The 15,632-nt window shown below is 35.0% G+C and overlaps 1 protein-coding gene across 4 annotated transcripts in view; it reads right to left on the reverse strand.

Annotated features, from left to right (window-relative positions):
• LOC117295982 (GRAM domain-containing protein 2B-like) overlaps positions 1 to 15,632 on the reverse strand; it is a 73,401-nt gene that overhangs the window by 21,161 nt on the left and 36,608 nt on the right. For all 4 annotated transcript variants that reach the window (XR_004519707.1, XR_004519706.1, XM_033778811.1 and 1 more), the window contains exon 5: positions 15,382 to 15,442. Coding sequence is in view for 2 of the 4 variants with exons in the window: in XM_033778811.1 (XP_033634702.1) it covers positions 15,382 to 15,442 (61 nt within the window). In the remaining 2 variants the exon portion in view is untranslated. The remainder of the gene's footprint in view (positions 1 to 15,381; positions 15,443 to 15,632) is intronic.

Here is a 15,632-nt window from a genome sequence, read left to right on the forward strand (position 1 = left end):
AAAAGAATCGTTGGTTTTAAACTCGACGTTTTGATCAGAGCACCATGAAATGACTATCTCTAATGAGTTGGGGTGGTTCTGAAAAGAACCATACCAGCGGTTCTTTTCAGAACCACCCCAACTCATTAGAGATAGTCATTACATGGTGTACTGCAAACCTTTCCATATATGTATTATCATGTTTATCTAAACACATTTTACTCAGTCTACAATTGTATGTGTACAAACAGATTCTGCTGTTTGATTTTGACAAAACGGCCTGGACCCGAAAGGTGGTTCATTTTGTTTCACTATATTTCACCATTTGTAAACTGTTAATTTGTGCCATCATGTACATGTATACACACAGATTCTGCTGTTTGACTATGAAAAGCAGCTGAAAAGACCCAAGGGGCAAGAAATTGCATTTTTAATAAAACTGAATTGACTATTAAAACCATAGGGATCAATTAGGATCCCGGATCAACCCTTCTTGGCAAGCGATACCAAGTATAATGTGATATTATATGAACATCTAGTTTTTATTGTTTTTGTAATGTTTTGAAACATGATTTACCCCCAAAATCATGGTAACCAGTTACCTGAACTGCTGGAATCAAATACTGAAAATGTTATGGCCAGGCTCTACACCAGTCTGCCTTAGTGCCAGTCTCCCAGCCACACAAGGTACTTTATTTTCACTTACAAAAGGCTAGAAGCAACAAAATGGCTCCTGACAAATAAAGTGGCATTGCTGTTACATTTTTGTTGCTAGAATTACCCCAAAGAGATGTTTTCCCATTCCAATGCACAATTTTTTCTTCTATGGTGAATAATGAACAACAGACAACCGCTCATTTACTCAGTCCATGCATACAATAATATTCTGCTGTTTGATTATGACAAATAGGCGTGGACCCAAGAAGGCGAGTCAAAGGGTTACTGATGACACACCTCCTGAATGAAGGTTGATTTTGTTTTGTAATATTTGTTCATTTGTAAACTTTTAACTTGCGCCACCATGTATACAGATTCTTCTGTTTGACTATGACAAATAGGCGTGGACCCAAGAAGGCGAGTCAAAGGGTTACTGATGACACACCTCCTGAATCAAGGTTGATTTTGTTTTTTAATATTTGTTCATTTGTAAACTTTTAACTTGCGCCACCATGTATACAGATTCTTCTGTTTGACTCTGACAAATAGGCATGGACCCAAGAAGGCGAGTCAAAGGGTTACTGATGACACACCTCCTGAATCAAGGTTGATTTTGTTTTGTAATATTTGTTCATTTGTAAACTTTTAACTTGCGCCACCATGTATACAGATTCTTCTGTTTGACTATGACAAATAGGCGTGGACCCAAGAAGGCGAGTCAAAGGGTTACTGATGACACACCTCCTGAATCAAGGTTGATTTTGTTTTTTAATATTTGTTCATTTGTAAACTTTTAACTTGCGCTACCATGTATACAGATTCTTCTGTTTGACTATGACAAATAGGCGTGGACCCAAGAAGGCGAGTCAAAGGGTTACTGATGACACACCTCCTGAATCAAGGTTGATTTTGTTTTTTAATATTTGTTCATTTGTAAACTTTTAACTTGCGCTACCATGTATACAGATTCTTCTGTTCGACTATGACAAATAGGCCTGGACCCAAGAGGGTCAGTCAAGGGGTTACTGACACACCTCCTGAATCAATAGGTTCATTTTGTTTCATTATATTTGTTCACTTGTCAACAGTTATTTTGTGCCATCACATACATTAATATAGCCCTAATCTTGCAACATAGTGAAGTTATTATTATTATTATTATTATTAAGCATTTAGGTACGCTATTCATGGTAAAACCATATCACAGCGTTTACAAAGAGCAATAAATTAAACATTATACAAACAAACAACAATATAAAAAAAAAAAAAAAAAAAAAAAAAAAATCAATTAGAAAAAAGGTAGGTTTTAAGAATCTTCTTAAACACATTCACTGTTTCAGCAGATTTAATATAGGAGGGAAGTTCATTCCACTCTTTAGCTGCTGAAACAGTGAATGTTCGATCTCCCGCCTTACTGTGAGTCATGGGAAAAGTAAGGCGAAATGGATCTGCATTGGAGCGAAGATTTGTACGCAAAGGTCGATACAACTGAATACATTCATTAAAATACACTGGTGCCTGATTGTGAAAGAATTTGTAAACGAATAAAAGAATCTTAAATACAATCCTCTGTTTAATTGGTAACCAATGAAGCGATCTTAGAAGAGGCATGGCATCATGACGGCGATCTAACCTAAAGATAACACGAGCAGCCCAGTTCTGCAAACTTTGAAGTCTCTTAATATGCACCTGTGGGACTTCTGTAAGCAACCCGTTACAATAGTCTAACCGGGAAAGAACATGGCTGCGAATCACATGATGACATGCCTCTTCAGATACATACTTCCGTATCTGTGACACATTTTTTAACTGAAATCGAACAGACTTGCAAAGGTGGTTTATTTGGTAAGACATAGACATATTGCAATCAAAATATACACCAAGGTTCTTGATTGATGTTGATGGTGCAATCTGAGTGGTTCCAAATGTAAAAATGACATTGTTCATGTTGCGCAAGTTGTGTTTAGAGCCAATTACCAAAAATTCTGTCTTTTGCTCATTAAGTTTAAGTTTGTTCTTTCCCATCCAACTACTTTAATATCCATAACACACGCTGAAAGGGTTTGCAATGCTGTATCTAGGCTATCTGGTTGCTTAGGATCAAATGAAAAATACAACTGTGTATCATCTGCATAAGTGTGATATGAAACCTTATGATGTCTAGCAATATCTGAGACAGGTAACGTGTATATAGTATAACCAATGGGTCCAAATACAGAACCCTGAGGTAGACCGACTGTGTTGGTAGCCACTACCGAATGTTTCCCTTTGATCTCAACGCATGCAGACCAATCATCCAAGTATGACGTAAACCAACTCAGGGCTACACCCTCTATACCTAGCCTGGTTGACAAACGAGAAATCAAAATATGACGGTCAATTGTGTCAAAAGCTGCTGACAAATCTAATGACAAAAGTAAAACTACCTGACCTTTATCCATGGCAGATAAAATATCATTTTTGACTTTAATAAGTGCACTCTCAGTACTGTGAAATGGTCTATATGCAAACTGGTTAGGATCCCACAAGTTGTTTTCGTTCATGTAAACTGTGAGTCTACGACAAGCAACCTTCTCAATTAACTTTCCAATAAAACTCAAATTAGAGACAGGTCTATAACTGGAAAGGCAGTCCTTATCAAGATTTTGCTTCTTGATAAGAGGTCGGATTATGGCGGACCGTGCTGTCGAAGGGAATGTGCCAGTCTGCATTGACGAATTAACAATATATGTTAGTACAGGAAGAAGAAAATGTACATGTTCCTTCAAAAACCAAGTGGGAATTGGGTCCAAACTACAAGACTTACTAGGAGATGACAAAATAATCTTTAATACCTCATCTTCAGTTGCAGGATGTAAGTAAGAGAGTGAATTAATATGCACTTGATTACCCATAAGATCAATGGAATGATGTAGATCATCATTAATGCTACTCTGAATCCTTTTTACTTTATCATCAAAGAATGTTAAAAAGTTATTGCATAATGATTCAACTGAGTCATGAAAAGGGAGAGATGGCACCTTTCTATTTAACAAATAATCAACAGTCTTGTAGAGATCTTTATGTTCACATGTTGACAAAGTTCTTTGAAAGTATGCTATCTTTGTGCGACAGATCAGGTTTGATGAATAACGCTGTTTATTCAAGAATTCATCACGGTCAACATCTGATTTAGTCTTCCTCCACTTTCGCTCAGCCCGACGTTTTTCCCGACGTGCTAAATGAATGTCATTGTTGTACCAAAGCATCCTCCGACGAACTGGACGTTCTTTGGCAGTTGGAGGGGCAGATTAATCCAGAAGTGACTGCATGGTTTTGTTGTACCAGTTGAACCCAGATTCAGCATCTCCTTGGTAGTTGAAACCCCGAGTAAACTCACATAAAGCTGTCGAGAATGCCTCCTTATCAATTGCCTTGAAATTACGAGATATTGTGAAAGTCTTTTGGGGTTTCGGTACAGGTATGTCTAATTGTACATCAATAACAAAATGATCCGACATTTGCACATCATAAACATTGCATTTCTTAATAAGGGATTCTGTCTCTCTTGTGAATACCAAGTCCAGTGTGTGACCATGAGAATGTGTTGGACCGATTACATGTTGATGAAGACCAGCAGAGGATGTTGCTTGAAGAAAAGTACAATCGTCCGACTTCCAACTCAAGCCTGATTTTTATCTGCATACACAGTGCCGCTATCAAGCACACACTTTAAGAACACGCAGTTTGAAAACTGTATTATGTGAAAGATTACCTTTACATGTTTTGTAATGAAGCAGCTAATCAAACACAAGAGCCTATGCCTGTTATCATCCATGAGAAATCTACAGCTTGTTTCCCAGTCAGCATCAACTGTACCATAGGGTCTTATCCTACTGCTAGATATGCTTGGTCACACAACTATTGATCACTTTATCATTTGCCTGCATCTCCCCCACACTGATGATATGTTATCGTAATGTCACTGCATTCTTGGGGAAGGGAAACATTCTGTGTTACGTTGTGTGTCTACGAATGAAGTATCACTCTAAGACACACATTAAATTAGCAAGGTTAATGAAGTTCTATATGTATTGATTACTTTAGGTAGAGGTCGAGTGCACTGCACACAAACTCTGGTGTTGTCAGAGTGTAGGTTCAGGTCCCAGACATGGAACTTGTGTCCTTGAGCAATACACTTGACCACAGTCACTTTGTACTTCAGATGAGACATAGAGCCATTGGTCATGTCTGTTGTGTTTAATGCACAGGTTAATAAGAACCCAGTCATGCCAGTACACTTATCGTAAAGAGGTGCTTGAATTGCCCTGAGTTTCTGGCTTGCTTGCAGAAGCGTGTGCTAGACTCACTTTGTTATTCCTTTTCAAGATGTTGTATTATGGTTGGTTTGTCTCATAAAAACATTCTTATAACAACCTCCACCTTATTTGAGATAATGGCACCAAGACTATCATTGATGAAGAATTGGCACATTAGAAATGTTCACCATTATTTTTTGTTCCTAGACAACAACATGTACATTGTACAATGTTCATTAGGTACAGGTACACTATTGTGATTTATAGAAAGGTTTGCGGTAACACCATGTAATGACTATCTCCAATGAGTTGGGGTGGTTCTGAAAAGAACCGTTGGTTTCAACTCTTCAACTCTAGGAGTTGAAACCAACGGTTCTTTTCAGATGATTCGCTTGAATCCTTATTTGTTGAAATCTCAAAACCAAAAGCAAAAAATATTATTGTAGGAGTTGTATACAAAGCGCCATCTATTGCCCACGATGAGTTTATGACCACTTTTCAAAATATTTGTTCTAGCATAAGCTGCAACACACCTTGTGTTATCTCAGGCGATTTCAACATCAATTTACTTAATTATTCGAATTATTGTTCCCAGTCATTTATGGATTTACTGGCTACCAACACCTTCCTCCCACTAATTGACAAGCCTACCCGTATTACAGATACCTCTGCTACTCTTATTGATAACTTATTTTGTAACATATTACCTTGTCCCAAATCAGGTATCTTAATGTCTGATATTTCAGACCATTTGCCGATCTTTATGTACATACAGTCCCCAAACTCCAATGTCCCCAATAGTAGCACTAGCAGTCATAATAATAATCATTCCAATCTTAATTTCTCTACAGAAATTTAACGAGGACCTATTTGCCTCAAATTGGGCTGATGTGTTTTGTTGCAATGACCCGGAAGAGTCATTCAATGTTTTTATTAATAAGTTTAACTATTTGTATGATAAAGATATTCCACCTAAATCTCACAACCATAAACCCAGTCGTAAACATTCACCTAACTTACCATGGATAACATGCTCACTTCTAAGATCAATTAATAAGAAAAATAAACTTTACCGGCAATATATGTCTAATCCTACAATTCCACACAAAAATAAGTACACTAAATACAAAAATACACTAACTAGCCTTTTAAGAACTTCTAAGGAAAACTATTACGCCAATCAATTTGAAAAGGCTCAAAAAAGTGTTCAAAACACTTGGAAGCAAATTAATTCAATTTTAAACAAGAACAAATCTTCAAAAACTATTAAAACAATTATCTCTGATGGGCATTTAACTTCCAGTCCTGATGAAATTGCTGACTGCTTCAACTCATATTTTACCAATATTGGTCCGGACCTTGCAAGTAAAATCCAACAAACAAATACTTCTCTCAGTTTTACTGACACCCTGACTAACCCCAACAAAAATTCTTTATTTTTTACCCCAGTTAATAAATATGAGGTTACTGATATAGTTAACAATCTAGAAAACAAAAAGAGTTGTGGACACGATTTTCTAAACATGTTTATTATCAAACACTCAATAACTGCCATATGTGAACCACTTGCACATATTATTAATACTTCTTTTATGACAGGTGTTGTACCATCTCAGTTAAAGGTTGCAAAGGTTATCCCTGTTTTTAAAAAAGGTGACTCTAGTTGTGTTAGCAATTACAGACCAATATCTATCCTGACTTGTTTCTCTAAAATTTTTGAAAAATGTGTTTATGCACGTACTATTAAATTTCTAGATAAATTCAGTATTTTGTCAAACTCCCAATTTGGATTTCGTAGTAAACATTCAACCTCCCATGCCCTTTTAGATTTTATTGATAAGGTTTCCAAAGCAATCGATGACTCTAAGCACACACTGGGGATATTCCTTGATCTTTCGAAAGCCTTTGATACAATCAACCATGATATCTTACTGCATAAACTTTCCTATTATGGCATTCGAGGAATTACACTGGATTGGTTTAGAAGTTATCTTTTTAACAGATCTCAATATGTGTCCATAGATGGTACTAATTCAAGTACCAGAATCCTAAAACATGGCATACCTCAAGGATCAATATTAGGACCATTACTCTTTTTAATATATATTAATGATTTCACACAATCCTCAGATGAACTTTCTTTTAAATTATTTGCTGATGATTCAAATTTATTTTATTCCCATAGTAATCTTAATTAATAAGGTCAACACTGAACTGATACATGTCGCAAACTGGTTCAGGGTCAATGGACTGTCTCTCAATATTGAAAAAAACAATTTCATGTTGTTTAGCAATACTGACAATGAAATTCCTTGCGATGTTAAAATTGTTAACACTGTTATTACAAAAACTGAGTGTTATAAATTTTTGGGGTTATATATTGACGCGGGATTAAAGTGGGATTCTCATATTGACCAGTTATGTAAAATAATTTCTAGAAATATTGGGGTGATTAATAAGATCAAATTTCTTTTACCAGCAAAAGTACTAGACTTTATAACACATTAATCGGATCGTATCTTAGATATGGTATACTGGAATGGGGAGGTAGTTCAATCAACAAACTGAACAGAATTCTCCTCCTACAGAAACGGGCTTTACGTACCATTAATTTTGCTGATTTTTGTTCACATACAAGTCCCTACTTTACTAAACATAAGACTCTTAAAGTCAAAGACATTTATTATCACCAACTTGGATCGTATCTTAGATATGGTATACTGGCATGGGGAGGTAGTTCAATCAACAAACTGAACAGAATTCTCCTCCTACAGAAACGGGCTTTACGTACCATTAATTTTGCTGATTTTTGTTCACATACAAGTCCCTACTTTACTAAACATAAGACTCTTAAAGTCAAAGACATTTATTATCACCAACTTGGATCGTATCTTAGATATGGTATACTGGCATGGGGAGGTAGTTCAATCAACAAACTGAACAGAATTCTCCTCCTACAGTGCATTCTGTTCTACTAGCCATACTCGTATAGTGGATGATACCCATCCCTGCAGATCTTTAGGGACTTTGAAGGGGGTATAACCCCGTTTCAGTCTGTAGTAGGTGGCATTATTTATGTACCCTGGTGACAGAATTGTTTGTGTAGACAGCTCAATAAGTTAAGTGTAAACCCTTACCTTGAAGTGGCTTTTGGGCATTGTAATGTTATAGGAAACCTCTCATTTTTAACCATTTTTTATAATAAATAAGTTTTAAAATTACCTAAGCAAAATTGTGGGTTATTTCACAGAGTGTAAACTCAAGATCAGGCCACTAGTTTTAGTGTTTGCCAGTAAACGTACGAGTGCACAAAATTTGACTGGACAAGGTCGAAAGTCTTGTTTTTATTTTTTTATTTACCGTGTAACAAAACAACAGTATGCTCTTTGAATACAAATGTTGCCTTTGATCTGATGAATACCATTCAATGCTATGGAGTAATGACGGACTTTGGCCTGATGTACCCTAGCAGACTATTTTTTAATAGCTTTTTCTTTCTTTAATGTTCTTAAAATGTGTATATCTTTTTGGTAACTCCAGCCTCTGGATATGCCCTTTCTCGAGTAATCTGGCCCTGCAAATGACAACAAGGGAGTTCAATGTCATAAGCTTGAACACTTTGACCCCTGAAGTTCAATTTTAAGAACACTCCCTTGAAGAATGTGTAAAAACCTGAGATACAGGCACCACATGCAAGGGGATATATTACAGGCAGAAATCAATCGCCTTGCTTAGAAAAACACTTTTAGCAACTGGAGAGTTGGAGTTAGTCAGGAATGTGTAGGTTTTAATTACAGTCTTGGTAAAATTATCAAGAACCAGACCACTAGTTGAAAACCTCTTCACCACAGATTGATTCCCTTATTATCATGAAATCTTTCTTGATTCTGAGTAATGGGGAGAGGTTGATAGTATAAAATATTGTGAGAAACGGCTCCCTCTGAAGTGACGTAGTTTTCCACGAATTTGATTTTGAGACCTCAGATTCAAGCATCGGAAATCCATGGGGAAATCACAAATTATCTTAAGTACAAATGTATACGTGACATATAGAGATCACTGAACAATTTAAAAGGTCACATTGTAACATTTAAAGCAAATTTCATTCCTAAAATACTCAAGGCTCAATTTGGAGATGTAGTAAGGAATTCTTTTTTAGAGGGGGATGTGCCATTCTACCTGAAGGACTGAAGTGAAGGAAATCCTACGAAGAGATAATTAAGTTCAGTTAAAAACTTAATTTCATTTGACATTTCTTGTTCAGTTTGTTTTTTGCCAGTTCAAATTTGCTTGAGCAATAATTATACTGAAATGGTGTAAATATTATAAACCTAACCTTATAGTCCTTAACTTTACCAACTTTAAAGTAATAGTCAAAGGCCAGTGTTCTCACTTAGTGTATCTCAACATATGAATAAAATAACAAACCTGTGAAAAATTGAGCTCAATTGGTTATCAGAGTTGGGAGAAAATAATGAAAGAAAAAACACCCTTGTTTGACGAATTTGTGTGCTTTCAGTAGGAATAAAAAACTTCTACATGTAGCAAGAAGTTTTTTTGTTATTTTAGTGAGAAATTACCTCTATTTCAAAATCTATGCTACTTCAGAGGGAGCCGTTTCTCACAATATTTTGTGCTATCAATAGCTCTCCAATGCTCGTTACCAAGTCAGTTTTTAAGTTAATATTTGTTTTGAGTAATTACCAAACGTGTACCTTCCCTTTAAGTCAATCTACCTTTGAAGTTAGCCTCACAATTCTTAAGTACTTGTTGTCACTATTTTTTGGGACTTTAAAAACTTGCTTAAAGCTAAAGTGTACCCTAAGATAGAAATGCATCCTGAACATTTTACACATACATGTACCTACTTTTTATTAGGGTGGCGATAACCCATAATAATTAGGTCTAGCAACCAGCGCCTTTGGGATTTATCGTATTCATGCTCCAACAGTGAGATTTTGATTGTAATCTTTAGCTTGGTGTGTGCACTTCCAGCCATTTTAGCTCAACTAAAGTTCAAACCATTCATAAGCCCGCCGGTTACAAATCAGTAAATGGTTCAATTCACAGGTATTTCTCCCTACAAAAAAATGTAGATGTTTGTATGTTTGTTGTACTGTTGTACACAAGGGCCAACTGGGCCAAATTTCAAGGCTCTGCTGAAAGCAGCGTAAGGCCACATAAAACAAAAAAATTGTTGATCGTCCTTTTTTTGGGCGGATCTGGGAGTTTTTTTTAAATTTTTTTATTTTTATTTTTTTATTTTTTTTAAGTTTTGTTGACATGCCAAATATGAAATCAAGAATAACGAAATCATCACAATCACTATAAAACAGAGGGTTTGTGTGTTTTTGATGCTTTCAATAGTTCTGTCAAACAAATAAGTCAAGTAAATATTTGAAGAATGGTTCTTGCTTTGCCAACATGAATAAAAACCTTCTTTAAACATCTGTTCAAACCTATACATTTTGAAAAAAATATCAGCTGATAATCTGGGCAGTAAAAGTATAAAGAGATATCCAGACATGGGAAAAATTATTTTGAGTAACTACCAATAGTGTCCACTGTCTTTAAATATACTTCACTAAAATGTACTATTTAGGTAAGTTTGGCCACTAATTTTTTTTAGTAAGATGTGAATATTAATTACTTAACACGGCTTTGCCATTTTAATTTCACCTTTTGTTTAAAGGTCATTTTACATTTTTGTTTGTTTATGTGAATAGTACCAATATTCTGACAGAACCAAAACAAATGAAAACATATTCCCTCAGTTTTATTTGAAAGCATTTTGTTTGAGAAGTTTTAATTACATTGTATTTTGTTAGAAAGTATAGTGTTCTGTCACCTGGTTTTGCTGTGTAGAATTAACTAACCAAATCAATCAGTTTAAAGAAGTTTTTTCATTGAATCCCAAAAAGTTTTTTTTCAGTGTTTCACTTCCATGAAATGATTTTCCCCTGAAACATTTCTTCATAGAGTAGAGATAAAACAATGTACCTGCAAACAGGCTCATTGTTATGGGAAACCAAAAATGTCAGCCACTTTGAAAGTGACTTTCTGTCACTATTGGCTTTCCATAGTGCCAGGGTTCTTGTCTTTTGTTTTGTTTCTAGTGTTTTGTGTACTGCCCCCACTGGAGGTTGTTTCCTACGTATAATTCATGTATCTGCCGGCGGCCCGGCCAGGTTCCTCAGTACTTTGCTTGTACGTGTATTTAACATATGTGTATTTTTCTTTAAACTATTGTAGTGCTTGTTTTTGTAAATCTTTGATGACAATTTTTTTTGTATGTGTTTTTTCATCTTTGCTGGCAAATAAAATGAAATGAAATGGAACGAGTATGACTTGATGTGCGCATGACTTGGGTGTGCCCAAACTGATGTGCGTACTAGTTGGCTCATGTAGAAGTTGGTTTACTGTAAATTGATTCATGTTTTCAAAAATTGGCTTTGTTAGCAGTGTCTATTCCATTATCAATTTTATCTTAAAAAGGTAAAACAATTTTTATCATTTTCGATAAAAGAAATTCCACATGTTATCTGACTTCCTTTTTATGACCTTTGATTATCAGCAAATCACATGCGGATGACTTGTACATTGTACATTGTATGCAAACAAACCTTAATACTAATGTACATTTCCTAAACCGCTCAGTACACATTATTCTGTGACATTTTTCTCAACTTTGCTCAAGATGAAAGCTAAATTGCAGTCATGGAATATTTGACCTTAACCACAATACAATGAGCAGTCTTCTCTTTATTTGTAGTCCTCCACTCAAACTCAATTATAACCTACAATCACTGATGTACCTGATGTACTCAAAGCAAGGATAATTCAATTATAATCCACAATGACAACAGAGAGAAAGAACTGAACAATCCAATGATGAACAGCAGTAAAAGTCCTGCTCTTTGTCTGCTTCATTTTCTGAACCAATATTACAATCAAACTGGAGGGTAAGGTAACTGCTTTTACGGGAGGGAGGGTTTACTTTTAGTAACCACTCTTAAAATTATGGAAATAATCAAAACTTGGTTAGAAGTACTGATTATTGTCTTCTGCATACTTTTACGTACTTTTTAGGATGGAAATAAATGTTATATTTTCGGCGATATCTCAAAAAAAGCCCTTTTGATATTACATTTTCTCAGGTTAGTTTTGATGTATTTATTTGTATTTAGGATTCAAATCATTTTTAAACAATTGAAATCAAAGTTAGAATCATTTAAAAATGATTCTAACTTTTTTCATGGAACAACTTTTTTCATGGAATGTGTGTAGGCTCAAAATGAAAGAGGTGCTAGGGAACCTGTAACAATGAAAATACAATATGCAGTATTTGGCAGACAACAAAAGCAACATCTTTTCACTGTTTTGGAAATTTGGTTGTTAAGGGGAGCTCTCCATGTAAGGAATTGGTCCAAGGTGAGTAGATCTTTAAGCAACAAATGACTGGTTTCCGCGTAGTGTCAGAGTGTGAGGCAATTGTGTGACTTGCTGCAGTTTTGTTTTGCAGGAACCAATCAGATGAGCAGAAAACTACTCAGTGTTCATTGTGTGAAGAAGTAAGAAGCTAGTAACATACATTTTGTACAATACACCATGCAAGCTCTAGCTTTATTGTGGGCTTGTTGGCCTTGGACCCTGGACAGTGAATGTCTTTTGATTTGATGAAGCATGATCTGATGTAGCACTTAGTTATGGGCAATCTGTGACTATGCGTTCTTATATTATGATCTCACAAGTGAAAGTATTCTATTTCATCTTCCACCATGTCCACATGAAAACAATGATGACACCAAACAACACAATATTCAATAGCAACATGGTTGCTATTGAGTATTGTGGTTTACTGTTAGTGATGCCACTGTTGGTATAAATTGGTATTGTGTGAATTCATATTCTGCGTGGACACTTTACAAAGGTTGTACAAAACATGTCATGGGAGAGTTAACAACTGGGGAAAAGTATGTCCACAGAAAGTGTGCCCACAGTAACAGGATCCGTTAATCTGTAATGGCTGATTCTAAACACCTGTTTGCATTGATCAGTTAAAAACAAGATTCAAATAATAAATCTGGGAGTGCAATTTGATCGATTTGCATAATTATTGTTAATTAGGGCAGTCAGTATCTGATTTCTGTATTATCAATGTTTTAAGTTTTCTTAAATTGTGAGATAAATCTGATCATGATTCTTTTCAAGAGTAATTACCTTTTAGACATAGAAGAATAAAAACTATAAAAGAGGTGTTGCCACTTAAAAATAAAAACCAGACCAACAAAAAAAGAGAATACAATTGATAGTTTTTGGCGATAATGCACAAACACTGAAAAAAACACCAGACCAAAAAAAAATAATCAAAAGGATGTTATAGAAAGGTTTGCGGTAACACCATGTAACAATTGTATCTAAATGAGTTGGGTTGGTTGCGTAACACCATGTAACAATTATATCTAAATGAGTTGTGTTTGTTGCGGTAACACCATGTAACAATTATATCTAAATGAGTTGGGTTGGTTCTGAAAAGGATACAGGTAGGTGTTATTGCTGTTGCAGGAACACTTACAAAGTCTTGAACAGAAACAATAAGTGCTCATGTTAGTGTCACACAAACAAATAAAACTCTCAAACGGGTGCTGTGCTGTTTAACAAACACAAACAAATGAAGAACACTTTGAGTCTTATTTGGTTTAAAAGTTATACAGATTTAACAGAAAGGTTTCTGCCTTGAGATTGAATATCCTCAAATTGTTACTTAATACCGAAAGGTGTTTACGAAATACTTTTGCAGTAAAATGATAACCTAAGGCTTGTTTTAAATAAATAAGTTGAAATCGAGATATTATAACATCATCTCAGTTTTCAACATATTTATTTAAAATGTTTTATAACTGGGTTTTTTCCAAACTGTTTGAATTTGAATATTTTATTTCAGTTTTTATGTTATCACTTGTACCAGTAAAAAAGTATCCTGCATAAAGCACAAACAAATGTCTTCTCATAAAAAGTGTTCGACTTATTGACGTGTCATAAATTCTGCATGCAATATTACTGGTCATATCTCTTACATACGTAAACTACTTGTAAAAATGACATTACAATGCCTCCCACATAAGCAAAACCTATAAAAACATGTAAAACCACAATGGATAGCAGCAGGCATCGTAACATACGTAAACCTCTTTCCAGAATTATTTGAATTACATACATGCTAAATTATATTTCCAGCGACATGTTCTATCCAGCACAAAGACCAGTGATCATTGGTAGACAAAGACAACAAACCATGCAAGTCTCGCGCATACTTGTACATTTTAGAACAATTTGGTCCCACAGATTTAATTTTGCTTCAAGGCTTTCACAGTCTACCTTAAATACTATGTTGTTACAGGAAAAAGAACTGCTTCAAACATAGCTGTCTTTAAAGGTTCCAGAATTCACGAGTTTGAAAATGGATGTAAAAGTTTATTTTTATTTTGCGGTTTCCCAGATTTTCATTTTCACCAATTTTATCTAAAAACATGTCTTAAAAGGTTTTCTTCCACGATACAATTTGGACCAATATACATGTTTTTGTGTTTACAAAAATGAATGGTTAAAATATGTTAAGTACTGCAAATTATCACAGATCTTTAAAATAAATGTTGTCCTTATAATGTAAGAGGGACGTTCCATTTCTGCAAAACATTTCTGTTATTTCTTTATTTTGAAAAACCTGCATCAAATCCGTGTCAGTTATTACCCCTTTTTGTTATTAAGGGTGAGGCGTGTGAGTGTTTTGTTTAGTCCTTCAAGCATTGTGCCAGTTAACATACAATAAAGTAGAGATTTACTCTGTTAGTGGTGAGATGTTTTCGTTCAAAAAACAACAGCTGCCAAACAGAAAAAGCTAACCTTTCAACAAGACTGTTTTCTTGTTTCAAAGTGATATGGCAACCATAAAATGTAGAAATAGTGAATGTTTCAGAAATACAGTTTGGGCAACCTTGTCCATCCCCTTTGCCTTTAAAGAATGCTAGGTTTGTAGATGTTTTTGTTTGTGTTTAAAACACATAAAATTAATTATAAAGAAAAGAAATAATTTTCCCGTGATTTCATGTATATCACAAAGTCACATTAGGTTGAAACTCTCATTCATAGTGTATTCAAAGTATACAATGTATACTCCACTTTTCTATAGAAACATTTATGTATCATTTTGGTTTTACCGGACTACACATAAATACTCAGTACTTCCAGAGTTTTGTTGAAAAAACATGAGGCATTCTACTTGAGTTGGATTCGAACCCACGACTTTCTCAATTCTAGAATACCAACTAGACTACATGTACCAAGATTGCCTGGTAGCTAGAGGATGTTCGAATTCTATATTTTAGTAGCAAGTACTGATGCAAATTAAACATCTATTTATGTATTAGTTATGTTTAGAAAGACTTACTTCAAGTTTGGAAAGAGCATCAGTGAAGGCCTTGGAAACAGATGTGCCTAACCTCTTTGACCTAACAGGGAAACGGGAGACAGAAACCAAAAGAGAATGAAAAGCCAAGAAAATACAGTTTAAGAGCATTACATGTGAGTTCAATCCAGAGAGAGGAATGATTAAGATATAGGTTTTCTCGGTCAATTTTGGCAAATGAGCAGCCAATTTAACCACCAAACTATTCTATTTTGCGCGAAATTGAATGCTAC

The sequence above is a fragment of the Asterias rubens genome, chromosome 10 (assembly GCF_902459465.1).
Source record: "Asterias rubens chromosome 10, eAstRub1.3, whole genome shotgun sequence".
Lineage (NCBI taxonomy): Eukaryota > Metazoa > Echinodermata > Asteroidea > Forcipulatida > Asteriidae > Asterias > Asterias rubens.